At 37.6% G+C, this 15,701-nt stretch overlaps 1 protein-coding gene across 2 annotated transcripts; it reads left to right on the plus strand.

Moving 5' to 3' along the window:
* Positions 1-1,458: 1,458 nt before the first annotated feature.
* si:ch211-132b12.7 (uncharacterized protein LOC564531 homolog) lies at positions 1,459-14,890 on the plus strand. Of its 2 annotated transcripts, none has more exons than XM_061718906.1 (4): positions 1,459-1,633; positions 6,337-6,519; positions 8,637-8,836; positions 11,350-14,890. In XM_061718906.1, exons 2-4 carry the CDS (start codon positions 6,345-6,347, stop codon positions 12,352-12,354), a joined length of 1,380 nt encoding a protein of 459 aa, XP_061574890.1. In that variant the 5' UTR covers positions 1,459-1,633; positions 6,337-6,344; the 3' UTR covers positions 12,355-14,890. The 2 variants fall into 2 exon arrangements, with proteins under 2 accessions (XP_061574890.1, XP_061574889.1); XM_061718905.1 differs by having other exon boundaries at positions 11,347-14,889.
* The last annotated feature ends 811 nt before the right edge of the window (positions 14,891-15,701 follow it).

The raw sequence follows: 15,701 nt of genomic DNA on the forward strand, positions 1-15,701 counted from the left end.
GATGTGGGTGAATGTCCTCATGTAGTGGTGAAAGCTTTCCATTGAACAGATTTCTCTATCACAAGTCTGTCTGTACTGTGTACACAACAGTGGGGGGATTAGGTTGCAGGCCACTGTCACCGCTGTGCTGCTGCCATACGTGGACCAACACCTGATTGGCTCTCGTAGTGATCTCCCCGGCCAATGAGAGCCCACCTCAAGGAGGGATTTGTTTTGTTCCGTTTCCGGTGAGCACGGGTTCACCTCAGGTTGCCTACATAGGCAAGGTCTGATTATGTGGTTTTTATTAAATATATATTCAAGGTCGTTTCTTTTGTGCATCCGGGTTCGAATTACTTGCATAACGTGCCAATACCCGGTTTCAATCTTAAAAAAAAAAAAAAAAAAGTTTGAATGGTCACGTTAAACGGCTGAGTCAAGTTTGGTGCATAGACTCACTGCCGTTTCAAAATAAAAGTACAGGAAATGGCACTGTCGCAAATGTTTTTTTTGTTTTGTTTAACATACAGTGCAAACGACAAAAGGTGTGTGTGTGTGTGAATAAGATGATGAAAGTAGATACATAAATTGAGAATATTAGTTTGAGAGTAAATAAGTTAAACAAATTATAGAGTGGTGTAGCACGATATAATATAAATATAGCATAATAACATAGTAATATCCTAATATAACATTTTTATAAAATATAACGTAATAAACAGTTGAAAAATAGTTTAAAACAGATCATGATTAGTAAATACCAACAAGATTAAAGGATAAGATGCAAGGGAGAGAATTATAGAATTATGCAGGTAATAATTATCTTTTTGTCCTTGTTTTAATCGGGACTTTTTCCGTTTTTTCTTTTCTTACTGGTTCTTTGTTGCATATATATTTCTTTTTGTGTTTTGTTTGCTTCTTTTTTGGGTGGAAATGCTAGAAACCATTTGTTATAGAAAGTGTAAATAATGTGAAGGTTAAAGGGTAGGCATTTATAAGCTCAGAGCTTCAGCCTATTCCTTTTCGATCTAAATGATTACACGACATGTTATGAATGAGTGTACCATACTGAGCACATGATCTAAATAAATATCACCATACTATAATAATATAATACTATAGTTTAACATCCCATGAGATTTCATAACTTAATATAATACACTATGAAACAATATATCATGATAATGCCAGGAATGATTATTAGAGTTAGAATTGGTAGTTTATGTTTTGCAATGAGGGGTGAGGTCAGACCGGGGCATCAGGGAAACGAGCAGGAGGCCCCACCAGACTCCAGGTGCCCGACCGGGAGCCCCAGCAATGTGTCTTAAATACAAGGAAAAACAAGTCGAGGTCGTACATCAAGTTGCATTTAAAATTATGGGGGGATTTGTTTTATGTAGTTGGGACATTTTTTTTTTTTTTCAAGTTCATGTTTTGAGTTTTATTTTGAAATGACAGCTTAATTCTGGTAACTTACTGGAGCAGCATCCCGACCTCACAGCAGCTCTGCTGCTGACACTGTTAGTGAAAGAGAGGAAATCATATTGAGCTGTAGCTGCACACTTCAGGTGAAACATGACACACCGGTCCGGCTCCTGCACGGAGCTGGGGCGGGGACGTTAACGGGACTTTACCGGCTGTTCTGCAGCAAGAGGTGAGTTTCCCACTAAAGACTGATTGTTACGTAATGCCTGAATTATGGTTCCGCGTTACACCAACGCAGAGCCTACGTACCCTACGCCGTAGGCTCTGCGTTGGTGTAACGCGGAACCATAAATCAGCCTTAACGGGGAGAGGGGGCGGGTTGAACTGAGAGATGTGGTGCTTTCAGGAACCGCTGACGCCGAAAATATCACAACAGTTGAGCCACCTCACATAAGTGATATTGGCAGATTTTATTCTTTGCATTTATTTAATTCTTTGCATATAACAAGAAAAGTCCAAATTTCAGTTGTAGCCACATTATCTTCTCCTGCAAACTTAAATGATTAGTGAATTGGGGTAGGATTAAATAAGTTTACACTTCTTCCTACTTTTTGCACATGTAAATTAAGATAATAGGTGTTAAAGTATGAAATTCTTCTTTTTTTAGTTTTTTCTTATTTTCTCTTTTAATTGTCTTTCACATTTTACAAAATCAAATCAAATCAAACATGTCTTAGATCTTGAGTCTCAAGAGTAAAAGCTGCATGACCTTTTTTTTTAATATATATATATATTATAGATCCTTTATTCCAGACGAAATTCACACTTGAGAACTTACGGGGGCATTGAAAGTCATGTTCAGTTGTAAGTCTTAAATGTGTTTATCTGAGTCCTGGAGCATGTTTACTGGACCATCTGCACACACAAATGCGTTTGGACATGAGTGGAATGCTATTTTGGCTGCTACCTTAGAGACTGATGGCACAATGCAGCTGCACGTGTGAGAGACATTATGAATAAATACATATTTAACTGGAGCCAAGAGATGGAAAAACTGTACAAAACCTGAGCATGTTGTCTTTTGACCTGAATAACATTTTATTGAGTAGATATCACTGAACTCAAAACAACTCCTCTCGCATTACTGTTTATGTAACTTAAATAAGCTGCAGGCAAAAACCAAAGATCCAAATTTGCCTGTTTCTGCTTCTGATTTGTCAAGGCTTTAATAAAAGTCAGTAGATATAAAGCAATATGGATGATCACATTTGAATCACCACTTCTCAGCTATGTCCACAACTGCCGTATAACCGGTTTAACGTATTATTGCACGGTATCTGGACAATCATCAAGAACAGGCTGCTATGCTGGTGGTATGTAGACCGGATGTTAAGGCTTTAAATCTTTTATGTAGATCCTAACCCCCACATTCATACCAATATGGCCATATAAATATAGTTTGTTACAGTTCTTGTGAGTTATTAATAGGCAGTAGACATGCATGTCAACAAGCACAAGTTGCCACGGTTACGTCCCCATAAGCATCTGTGAGAATGTGCTTTTGTGCATTTGCATGGGGCACAAGAAGCACTGAAAACACTGCCAAAAATAGTCAAACACTATCGTGCAATCAACTGCAGAGAAAAATAAGAGGTCAGGCAAATTGAGTGTCCAATATTAAAGAAAAGAGGATGTGAAATTAGATAGATAGATAGATAGATAGATACTTTATTAATCCCAAGGGAAATTAAAAAAAGATGTACTTTTTCAAGATAATAATAGCAGCGCAGCTTTTGAGTGTGCTGTTTTATGCTTAATAATAACTGCAGACGGATACAAGGCAATCTATTCAGTTTTTTATTAATTTATCAAAACATTTATTCGGTGCATCAAGTTGCATGTAATTTACGAAAAATAACTTTTAAAAGTGTATGTAAGATTTATTTTTTCAAATCCTATATTTGTTTGTTTATTTGGTATACAAGGGCTCTACTCTGTTTTTTTTTTCAGTATTCAGTGGATTATAAGCAGAGTGTGACATAAATTGGTTTGCTATATTAAGTTAAAGTTTTGTTTTCCTAATTAGTCCAAATACACCCAGTACTCGAGTTGTAAAAAAAAATCAGGGGGGATGGTGGATTTTATCATATGGGGACAGATCATTTGTGCTGATTACAAATAATTTAATATATTACAAATAATAGCAGTGACCAAAACACCTGCAGAAATACTGCAGGAATGACATAGCAGCAGTTAAATGCAGCCTTCTGTAAGCTTTAAATATCCACTGGGCTTACATCAAATACATCAAAACACAACAGTAAAAAACATTTTTCTGAACTTATCAATATGACTCTGTCCTTCACAGGATAAGTAAAATGGATCACTGCAAAAACTCAAAATCTTAACAAGAATATTTGTCCTATTTCTAGTTAAAATGTCTCATTTTAGTAAAAAAATCTCATTACACTTAAAACAAGAGTTATCACTGGAAAAAACAACAATTTTCACCTGTTTCAAGTAGATTTTCACTTGAAATAAGTACAAAAAGATTTTTTTGCTTGTAATAAGAAGATAAATCTTGTCCCACTGGTATGGAGGATTTTTTGTGCCAAAATTAAATAAATAAATACATCATTAATTAATTAAATTGGGAATGAAATATATCATTAATTTATTAAATGTGTCATTAATTAATTAAAATTAGAATGAAATATGTCATTAATTAATTAAAATACAATTCATTTTAAGTAAAAATATATATTTATTGTTTCAGCATTTAATTAATTAATGACACATTTAATTAATGATTTCGTGTTGCGTGTGAATCATGAAATGTAAAACTGCATTTAATTAATTAATGACACATTTAATTAATGATTTTGTGTTGCTGAATCATGAAATGTAAATGTAAAACTGTCAGTTTCACTCGTCAAACTCAGTGGGCGGAGCTAACGCAAATCTAGTGGAATCCACTGCTTTGGTCTGTACGGAGCCCTGGAGGTGACATGGAAATTATGGAATCATGGAAGTTATCTCGTGCGCACGACTTTTTATCTCATGCCATTCACTTCAACATATACAGCTATTGATACCAAGCATTTATCTAGTCGTCGAAGTCCGATCTCGGGAAACTGGCTTCACAAACGACGTTTTAAAAGTGGAACTATTTCCAGAGGCGGAGTTGACACAAAGTGCTTCGACATTGTCACGTGAGCGTGCTGGACCAATCAGAGTGGCGGCTGGTCCAAGATCGCTGCCTACAGTGCTGATTTTATTTGTAGAAATAAGCTTTAAATTGCACTAAAATGACTACAAACAATGTTATATGTAAACGAAAATTAATCTGAATTATAAACCTAAGAGACCTGCTGAAACAGTGATAATTCTGTCATTAGATAGAACATTAGACAGTGATGATTCTGTCATAGGGGTTCTCCCTAATGATGGAAATATAATACCCATATGCTCAAAACCTATGTTAAACCTGCAATAATAACATGTTTTCTATTTTCTATTTTAATAGAGTTGTATTATAGTTATTATATATTATATATATATATATATATATATATATATATATATATATATATATATATATATATATATATATATATATATATATATATATATATATATATATATATATATATATATATATATATATATATATAGTTATTATATACTATTATAGTTGTAATATTTCTGGTTCGTTTTGTTAACTCTGAGCTTTGTTGGTTGGTTTGTTAGTTTGCTGGTGGTTTTGTTCTGAACACTTTTTTCTGTTTCTCATTTTGCTGGGACGCCGGGTCCCTCCGCAGAGACACAACTTTTGCGGTATGCTTTCATTTTTATGTCTAAAAATGATCCGCAGTGCCGACCCAATCAGAAACGGTACAGATATTTGGGGATTTTTTTATATAAGAAATACATGACTTCACACAATACACGCGCTGGGTGACGCCTCCGCTCCGACGTCGTTGCTACGGCAACCCGTCAGATCAGTCAATGATGTGGCCCAGTCTGAACAGAGCCAGATCCGATATGGACACTTGCTAAAACCAGTGTGGACAGTCAGCCCTGAAAATCGGATATGAGAAGGAATCAGATATGAATCAGATTTGCCTGCAGTCTGAACGCGGCCCTAGTTTATCGGGATGTGTCCCGAAGCCCTGCAACAATCCATTATGTGGATTCGATTTGCCTTGACTTGATATGCAGGGGAACCAATCAGGTGTTTGGAATCCGCCCACTGAGTTTGACGAGTGAAACTGACAGTTTTACATTTACATTTCATGATTCAGCAACACGAAATCATTAATTAAATGTGTCATTAATTAATTAAATGCAGTTTTACATTTCATGATTCACACGCAACACGAAATCATTAATTAAATGTGTCATTAATTAATTAAATGCAGTTTTACATTTCATGATTCACACGCAACACAAAATCATTAATTAAATGTGTCATTAATTAATTAAATGCTGAAACAATAAATATATATTTTTACTTAAAATGAATTGTATTTTAATTAATTAATGACATATTTCATTCTAATTTTAATTAATTAATGACACATTTAATAAATTAATGATATATTTCATTCCCAATTTAATTAATTAATGATGTATTTATTTATTTAATTTTGGCACAAAAAATCCTCCATACACTGGCAGATTTTTCTACTTATTTCAAGTGAAAATGTACTTGAAACAGGTGAAAATTGTCAAATAAGTTATTTTCTGGTGATGACTCTAAATGTTGAAATATCAGTAAAACCACATTCATTGATGGAATGACATAAGGGATGGAAAGGGGGGATGGCAGTTTTACAGGGGGGATGATTTTGACTGTTTTTATTTCAGGGGGGATGCCATCCCCCCTCATCCCCCCTCAACTCGAGTACTGAATACACCTTATCTTTTTAGGGTCCATCATGCCAAAGGAACAGCCTTGCTTGAGTGAACGTGGTCCCAGCGCTGCATCCAGCAAGAAAGCCAAAGAAAAGCGCAACAGTGCATTTCTGAGTGAAATACATGATACTAAAGATGCAAGTGATTCCAGCAGAAGAGGCTCGAGCTGCAGCTCTGAAAAAGATTCAGGCTTTTCTGGTGAGTTGAAGCACTAAAGGGAAACATACCCCACGTACCTCATGGTTAGAATCATATCACAGGTTTTTAGTCACAGATTGGATCATTTTTTCAGATCAAAAAAGATTTAAAAAAAAAAAAGGCAAGGCAAATATTAAGATAAGATAAGATAAGATAAGATATCCTTTATTTTCTCCCTCAGTGGGGAAACTTATTTTTGTTTGTTATTATGTAATTTACTTCTTCTATTGAAGTAAAAGTTTAAAGTGAGAACAACGTTTAGTAGGTCATTCATGAATAATGCCATTTTAAAGGTGCAACAGATGTATTAGGGATTATACCTGATTTGACTCAAAACACTTGTACAACAATTAACTTGCCTTCTTCTAGATTAAAATATTCATTCAAAAAATACTAAACGGCATTGATAAAAATACAAGAAAGCAAAACAAAAATGATACCTACTTTACTTACCTACTCAAGACCGAAAGGTAATCTCAAAATAATCTCGTATTCAAACAATATACGTAGTTTCTTAGACCTTTGTCCCCTCTGGCTCAGTGGTATGAAGTGCACCTGTTCGCCACGACCGCTCAGCTTCTGAACACTCACAACTGGCACTACTGCATCAATTTTTTTTTCTTAAGTCGGAAAAAAAAGATCAAACCGTGGCTCATGTGACATGCTGTTAATTGGGGAGTAATCAGGGCAGACTACGGATCATCCAAACCTAAGTCGTGCTGCATTCTTTATTGGAAAGAAGTGACTTACTCCTCCAAACGTTTCCAATCAAGCCTTCATTGTTCAAACCTTTTCTAATTGTACTGACAAACTTTACCGTGCTTACTGAGGCCTGGAGGGTTTGAGATGTTGATCTTTAGTTATTAGACATTTCAGTGAGCGTCACATCCCTGTAAAGACTGGCAGTTGTCTTGTATTTTTCAAATGTGAATAAGGTTTTCTCCCACTAGAGGAGATTTTACCTGCAATTGTTTATGTAGTAATGGCTCAGGGGTCATTTTCTGGATCTCTGGAAAGTGTCTGTAGACAACTTCTGTTGGAATAGACCAGCGGTCGGCAACCCAAAAATGTTGAAAGAGCCATATTGGACCAAAAACACAAAAAACAAATATGTCTGGAGCCGCAAAAAATTAAAAGTCTTGTATGTATAAGCCTTAGAATGAAGGCAACACATGCTGCATGTATCTATATTAGTTATAACTGGGGGAAGATTTTTTTTTCATTATGCACTTCGAGAAAAAAGTCGAAATGTCGAGAAAAAGCCGAAATGTGAAGATTAATGTTGAAGTATAATCTTCTTGAGACAAAATTTGAATTGTTGAGAAAAAAGTTGAAATGTCAAGATTAATTTTGAAGTACAATCTTGAGAAAATAGTCGAAATGTTGAGAAAAAATTTGAAATGTCGAGATTAATGTTGAAGTACAATCTCGAAAAAAAAATGAAATGTTGAGAAAAAAATCAAAATGTTGAGAGAAAAAAGTCGAAATGTTGAGAAAAAAGTCGAAATGTTGAGAAAAAAGTCAAAATTTCGAGAAAAAAGTCAAAATGTCGATAAAAAGTCAAAATTTCGAGATTAATGTTGAAGTACAATCTCGAGAAAAAAGTCAAAATGTTGAGAAAAAGTCAAAGAAAGAGAGAAGAAAGAAAAGAAGAAAAAAAGCTGTTATGTTCCCTTTTAATTCCTATGGAAGCAGTAAAAGTATATTCACTATTGTTAAGTTTTTATGCATTTTGCCTTTCTTTTTTAAAGAAAAGTAATAGAGTAGTCAGCTGTGTTTGGTAGTATTTAGATCATTCTGAGACCCAGTGTGTCCTTCACTCTGAAACAGGGTCAACTTATGGACTTGTATCTTTCTCTCTTGACATCATAAAAAGGTGATACCTCTTTAATCAATTTTGTGCTCTCTAACAAATTTAATAAATTTTTTCTTTTTGCCAACTAGCTTCACTCACAGCTAGTTTTTTAAATGGTATATTGCTATTTCGTTATCTTTGCATTGTTATGTGTATTTTCCTATGAGGCATTTCAATTAAATGGAACTGTATCCCATCCATCTAAAGTCACAAAATGTTATCCTATATTTCTGAATTTTTGGAGATTCTAACTCTTCTTCAGATGGCTCAGACTGGCAACAGACAGATGTTGAGGACCAGCGTAACAACAAAAATCATCCCAGGCCAAAGGAACCTGCAGATACATCACATCCAGGCCCAAACAAAAAACCTGGCCTTCAGAATTCAGGGAATGCTGCAATTGTGCCGGCCAAACTCGACAACCGACCTGTCTATATCATTGAGGACATGGTGCTTAAGCAGGTAAAGAGGTGTTGTTACAGAAACTGGTGTACAGAATAAAATGCATGCTACACAATACTCTTGTTTTGGAAAGTCAGGAGAGGAATGACATTAGGGGTGGGTATTGGGAAGGACCTCACGATACGATACGCATCACGATACTTGAGCCACGATACGATACACATTGCGATATCCCGATTATGCGATATCCCGATTATTATATTCTACATAGTTCACCGAAAAATTTAAAAATGCATTACACATCTTAAAATCCAAGTTGTATATATGTACATCAGATGATAGTGATGGATCTTAAAATCCGAGTTGCACGTTCATCAGATTATAGCGACAATTCATAGGACAAACTGAGTCAAAACAATGTTTTATTATAACTATACAAGCTAAAGTTACAACATATTTGTATATGTTTTTCATATTATTTACATCATATGAAATTAACATTAAATTTAGTATGAGGTTGCTTTAATTATGTGGCAAATGATAATAAACACAAGAAAGATGGTACTAAAACCAAGGACAGGCACAGTGATCAGTCAGTATAGATATAAATCCATAAATAAACAGTGTTGGGCAAGTTACATCCAAAATATAATACATTATATATTACTAGTTACTGTCATTTGAAAGTAATTAGTTACATTACAATATTACTATATCTGAATTGTAATGCGTTACACTACTTGTGTATTACTTTTGAGTTACTTTCAACAAAATAGCAAAAAAAGATAAATCTTGTCCCACTGGCAGATTTTTCTACTTATTTCAAGTGAAAATTTACGTGAAACAGGTGAAAATTGTCAAATAAGTTATTTTTCTGGTGTTATTTTTCTGGTGATGACTCTAAATGTTGAAATAGCAGTAAAACCACATTCATTGATGAAATGACATAAGGGATGGAAAGGAGGGATGGCAGTTTTACAGGGGGGATGATTTGGACCGTTTTTATTTCAGGGGGGGATGATTTGGACCGTTTTTATTTCAGGGATGATTTGGACCGTTTTTATTTCAGGGGGGGATGATTTGGACCGTTTTTATTTCAGGGGGGATGATTTGGACCGTTTTTATTTCAGGGGGGATGATTTGGACCGTTTTTATTTTAGGGGGGATGATTTGGACCGTTTTTATTTTAGGGGGGATGATTTGGACTGTTTTTATTTCAGGGGGGGATGATTTGGACCGTTTTAATTTCAGGGGGGGGTGATTTGGACCGTTTTAATTTCAGGGGGGGATGATTTGGACCGTTTTTATTTCAGGGGGGGTGCCATCACATCACCCCTCATCCCCCCTCAACTCGAATAATGCTCACACGGAACTCAGAACTTCTTCATAAATAACTCCCAGAGAGAAAAAAAACACCAGCAAGCTAACAAACAAACCAATAAAGCTCTCAGAGTTAACAAAACGAACCAGAAATCAACAACTCGCAGCTGTTTTAACCTCTCCTCCTGATGGGCTGCAGGTGTGGTTTAAGGCTGATTTATGGTTCCGCGTTACACCAACGCAGGCCATACGCCGTGGGTTACGCGAACTACTGCGTACCCTACGGCAAAAGCTCTGCGTCGATTTAACGCGGAACCATAAATCCGCTCTCACAGCGCGACTGACTGTGAGCCCGGCTCGTGCAGCTCCTCGCCGACTCCGCGCTCATATATATTTAATAAATGTATAAAGCCCATATATTCATAAAGCCTCACTTGGCCAAGCCCTAACGCTGAGACCATGGTAGATTTAAGTTACACGCGGACACGCCGCACTGTTGACTTTTCCCTGCCGGCTCTGCTCCCTGAACAGTCCCCACACAAACAGTGTCCAGCGGCGCTACGTTCCGCCGCGCCGCGTTCCCAACGCTTTTTTCTGTTGTCGGGATGTCTCGCGGACGCGGTGTTGGTGAATTCTTTAAAAAACAACAGCTAAACGGGTTAAAATGCGTTGTAACGCGCGTTACTTAGATTGTAACGAGTAAAATATTACCGAAAATGTATTAGTAATGCGTTATATTACTGCGTTACAGCAAATAGTAATACATTACTGTAATTGCGTTACTTTTGTAACGCGTTACCCCCAACACTGTAAATAAATAAACCTCTGTCCATTATTTTTCATTTTTTAAGGACAGGCAATTGTCTTATATAAAAAATAAATTCTAAAATGAAATAAAATGTGAAATGAAACCTGAGCTTAGTGCAGGGCCCTCCCAGGGTTGGTAGAGAGTGGCAATGCCCAGAACTGTCACTTAGGTAGGAGCACTGGGTGATATAATGGGAAAAAAATCGGGGATAAAAAAATAAATTAAAAAAAAAATAATACAATTTTTTTTTTTTTTTTTTTTTAAATCGATATTCAAATTTTGAATATCGATATTGAATCGGGTGGAAAAGTATTGCGATATATTGCCATATCGATATTTTTGCCCACCCCTAAATGACATATTTGTAATAAATGCATTACATGCTGCTCCTGGGGACCTTTTTCTTCGATTATCATATTTGCACTCTTCCTCCTTGTTCCAGCAGCCAACCATGATCCAAAAAAGAGATCATCTGCTTTGGAGAAATGGCATCAGGGTAAGCAACAATTCTGGTTCCTCACATATGATTCTTTTTGAGCAGCCGAGCTTTTCGCCAGGCCACCTTCAAATCCATCAGCCCTCGTCACGGAGGTCTAATGCCACAGGGAAGAAACCAAACACCTACCTACCCATCCTCAACTCCTACCCTCGCATTGCACCACACCCTAGCAATAAGCCACCTGATAAGTCTTTATCCAACCAAGAGTCCCAAAATCTGAGCAAAAGGGTTTGTACAGAAAAGAGTAATGAAACTCCTGCACGCAGTCTCCAAGGGCAACACCTCCACAAACACCCTAAACTGGGAGTCTCAAGATCTGGCCAGTTGTGTTCTTCATCAGCCACACATACGGCGTCCACCTATACTCCTACTGCTGCTCCCACCAGCCTGGGCTCTCCGTTGACGCCTGGTCTGCACACCGCTTCCCCCTGTCCTCCCGCCACTGGACCTCCTAGGAATGTCAGCACTGGTGCTCAGCACCACCGTTTCCTGAACACAGTGCAAATCCTAGGCCAGTCAGGCCTGTTGGACATTACATTGCGCACAAAGGAACTTCTGCGTCAGAGCAACGCCACAGAGCAGGACATTTCCCAGCTGCGCCAGCACACAGAGCTAATGTGCCAAGCCGTCAGCAACCCCAGCCTCAGTCTGAACGGCATCGCGGCCTGGGAACACCTACATCGGGTCATGGCTGCATCCGGCAGTTATCCAAACCTCAAAGTCCAGCAGATACCTCAAAGCCCATTACATTTAGATCTCCACAATCGCCTTGAAAGTCTTCCTGCTGGTGACGTGAATAGACCCCATGCTGCCGACGGCTCACGGGTGCCATCTTGCTCTCTTGCCACTGTACTAGAGCGGTCTGACTTAGAAGAAAGTGAAAGACTTGGCACCTGCGATAAAGCCTCAGAGAGAGTCACTTTTATGTCTCCTGATAGTTCTACTGGTTAGCACAACCTGCAGTGCCTTTTTAAAAGGGTGAGTGAGAAGTCATGGCTATTTCAGAAGTGTATTTCAAAAGTATGCACATCCTTTGGCATATCTCCTATTGTGCTCTTACACTTGGAGTTAAAATAGATCTTGGGGGAGGTTGTGTCACATGCCTACGACATTGAAGGAAAAACCAATCAGTAGTGAAAACTGAATCCCCGATCATGCATAAGGGGTCCCTGCCGCTCTAATGCTGTGTGTAGAGATCTCCTCTGCAGCCCCTTTGCTTTGGTTTTATTCCTTGCTTAGCTCTTTTTAAAACTCTCGGGCATAACAGTTGTAGAAATGTTGACACGCTTGCATTGCTCAGAGATTGACTCATCCTTTAACTCCTTAGGGTAAATGTCTGCAGTTGATCACAATTGAGGGCTTCAAAGCAAAGAGGTTGAAAACATATGCACACACTACATTTCAGTTTATATCTTGTTTTCAGAAATGTTCTCAATTTGGATACATTTGTGCAAGTTCGTTTTATAAACTTATATAAAGGTTGCAGTGCAGAGTAAGAAAAAGCCTGGGGGGCGGGGAGTGGTACTGTACTTCAGCAAGGCACAGTAATCAGAGGGGATCAAGTGTTTTTGGACAACGTGTACTTTCTATGTTTTATCCCGGATTATTTATACCCATTGTTAAAGGCTCATGTCGAATGTTTTCTTTAAGATGATGGAAATCTGACTTGTGAGTTTAGCACTGATTGTACAGTTTCAGATGTTTTGTTTGATGTTTTGAAAGCTGATCTTAATATAATAATCCACAACTCAATCCCAAGGCTCACTAAGTGACGAGAGGATTGTGATCCTCAGAGTCGAAGTTATTGTTAGTTGCCAGGCTGCCATGTCTTACCAAAAGTATTAAGGGAAAAGATAAATGTTGAAATAAATGTGGAGAAAGAGCCAGCTGCCTGAGCTAAGTGCCTTGAATAAATAATACAGTTGAAGCCAAAGGCTCCTTGCGGCTCAAGCAGAGGTTCAGCGCTGCAGAGCAGAGCTCCTTACAACACTAACTTTCCTACACTGGTCCTTTTCGACACAACCTGGGAAAAAAACTGCATTATACTTAAATGTGTTTTTGTATTGCCAGGTCCTTCACCATCAGAGACAATTATATAATAATTAACTTCATCAAAGGTTTTTATTCATAACCAATAAACTCAACACAGGTCCTTTTCAAATAACTTTTTAAACCATATCGTGTCACAACAGACAGCTTCGTCATCTGTTGTGAAGACATTCTATGTTTTTTTTCTTTTGAATTTTTAACTTTTTCTTTTCTTTGCTTTTGTTGCCTTGAGAGTTTGATGGTTGACAGTTTTTAGTTGTGTTGACTATGTGGGGTTGTATTCATGTGGGACAGTCATGTGCAACAGGTTACTACACTTCCTGTTCTGTTTTTTCATAACAACATTATGAAAATCATCTTATAGTATTATGTCTTAATATCAGGCAAGTACAAATCCAGATAAACAACATCATGCAGCTTTTTTCATCATGCCATTATTAACTTTTAATGCCTTTGTCTTTTATTATTTATGCATTTTTTTTTTTACATCCCCCTTGTGGTCCAATAGCTTGTAGTTCCACCTTTAGCAGCAATAACTTATCTTTTTCTTGTATGAGTTTGTTAGTCTGTCAAATCACTGTGGGTGAGCGTAGACTTGTGTTCAGGGTTTTTCTAATTGTGTTGCCATGGTTTTTAAGATTGACCAGCTCAGCAAGGTCTCCAGGGTCTGATGTCTTAAGTTTATCTGTATTTTATGAGAATTGCATAGTCTGACCTTGCAGTAAATTTGCTGAGATGCCCACTTCTTGAAAGATCGGCAACTGTCTTGAATTCCACTTGAGAATAATCTTTCTCAGTGTTGAATATTGTTTTAAAATGGTCTGACACTCTCCAGATTGATGTGCAGCAACTGTAGAGCTACGGGTAAGACCTGCCCCCCAAACCCAGTGCAGTATCAGCTGCTCAGGGATCAGAGCTCAGACATCTGCAGCTTTCAGCTCCATGGAGAAACATTAGACTAGCGTCGTGAGTTTACCTTAGCAAGTGGGGCTACCAAGCACCAAGTTCTAACTTTAAATAGTGTTTTGGTAGCGTGTGTGTGTGTGTGTGTGTGTGTGTGTGTGTGTGTGTGTGTGTGTGTGTGTGTGTGTGTGTGTGTGTGTGTGTGTGTGTGTGTGTGTGTGTGTGTGTGTGTGTGTGTGTCTGTTGTTGTCTGTCTGAGGTTAAATTTGCCCAATACTAAGACACTTGTTCACTATGAGCAGATGATTTGTTTTAACTTTTTCACATGACTATTTATATATTTTCTATATATTTAGAATATTTCCTCTGATTCTGTTTGCTTGTGCGCTTGACAAACAGGACTGCCAGAGTTCCACACATTTCTGAAGTTTCAAGTGATTTATACTGTGTTTTCCATGATTTCTGAGCTATTTAAATAAAACATTTGAAAAATCCATCTTTTAGTGATGAATCATTTCAAACTGAATGTCATGTTGTTGTTTTCTTGTACAATGTTTTTTACAGAACCTAAATTAGTTACAGCTGGGACTTCCATAGAAACTGAAGAGTTAGGCCCTGTCCTAATCTCCCCACTAGCCTATACTTTTCACCCCTACCCCTGAATTTTGCGCGTTCCTGTGAGGGTAGTGGTGTCCCAATTCCTCTTTCCACCTAGGGGGAGTGAATAAAACGAGTGTAGTGGCTATGAATCTGTCCCTACGGATCAAGTGTTTTCCGATGCTCACTAGTTTGATCTAGGGACAGAAAAATTTCCCAGAATGCTTTTCGTCGTCATTTGCGGACTGAATAAAAAAAAACAACATGGCGGACATTTCTTATTTTTTAGTGAATAAAATCAATATTTTGAGTTAGTTTCTGCATAAAAATGCGTTTTGATTACATTTCTAGCGAGAAATATATATTTTACTTTCATAATATTCACTCAGTGAATGTACATAATCACTCGTTTGCCCGTTTTTGCGAAGATCACGCCAGAATAAAGGCTGATTTATGGTTCCGCGCAGAGCCTAGGCCTAGGCTCTGCGCCGATGTTACGCGGCGACGCGCGCCGTACGTCGTACCCTACAGCGTAGGCTCTGCGTCGATTTAACGCGGACCCATAAATCAGCTCCGGAGCCGGCAGGCAGAAATCTCGAAATTTTCGGAGCAAATTTCTTAACAGGCGTTATTTGGATAAACTGAGCCCAGGTTGGGGATCTTAACGGTTACTTTTACGCCTGAAAAAATATTCAAACTTAATAAAGTGCCATATTAACAGCGCTACAGCTGAAATTAAAACAGCTTTT

Source organism: Cololabis saira, chromosome 4, assembly GCF_033807715.1.
Source record: "Cololabis saira isolate AMF1-May2022 chromosome 4, fColSai1.1, whole genome shotgun sequence".
Classification (NCBI taxonomy): Eukaryota; Metazoa; Chordata; class Actinopteri; order Beloniformes; family Belonidae; genus Cololabis; species Cololabis saira.

Bases quoted from the DNA above. Each gene is read 5' to 3' on its own strand.
- si:ch211-132b12.7 (XM_061718905.1), top strand. From the start codon at position 6,345: ATGCCAAAGGAACAGCCTTGCTTGAGTGAACGTGGTCCCAGCGCTGCA. The intron at 6,520-8,636 runs GTGAGTTGAAGC...ACTCTTCTTCAG, and splicing joins AAAAGATTCAGGCTTTTCTG to ATGGCTCAGACTGGCAACAG. The intron at 8,837-11,346 runs GTAAAGAGGTGT...TCCTTGTTCCAG, and splicing joins AGGACATGGTGCTTAAGCAG to CAGCCAACCATGATCCAAAA.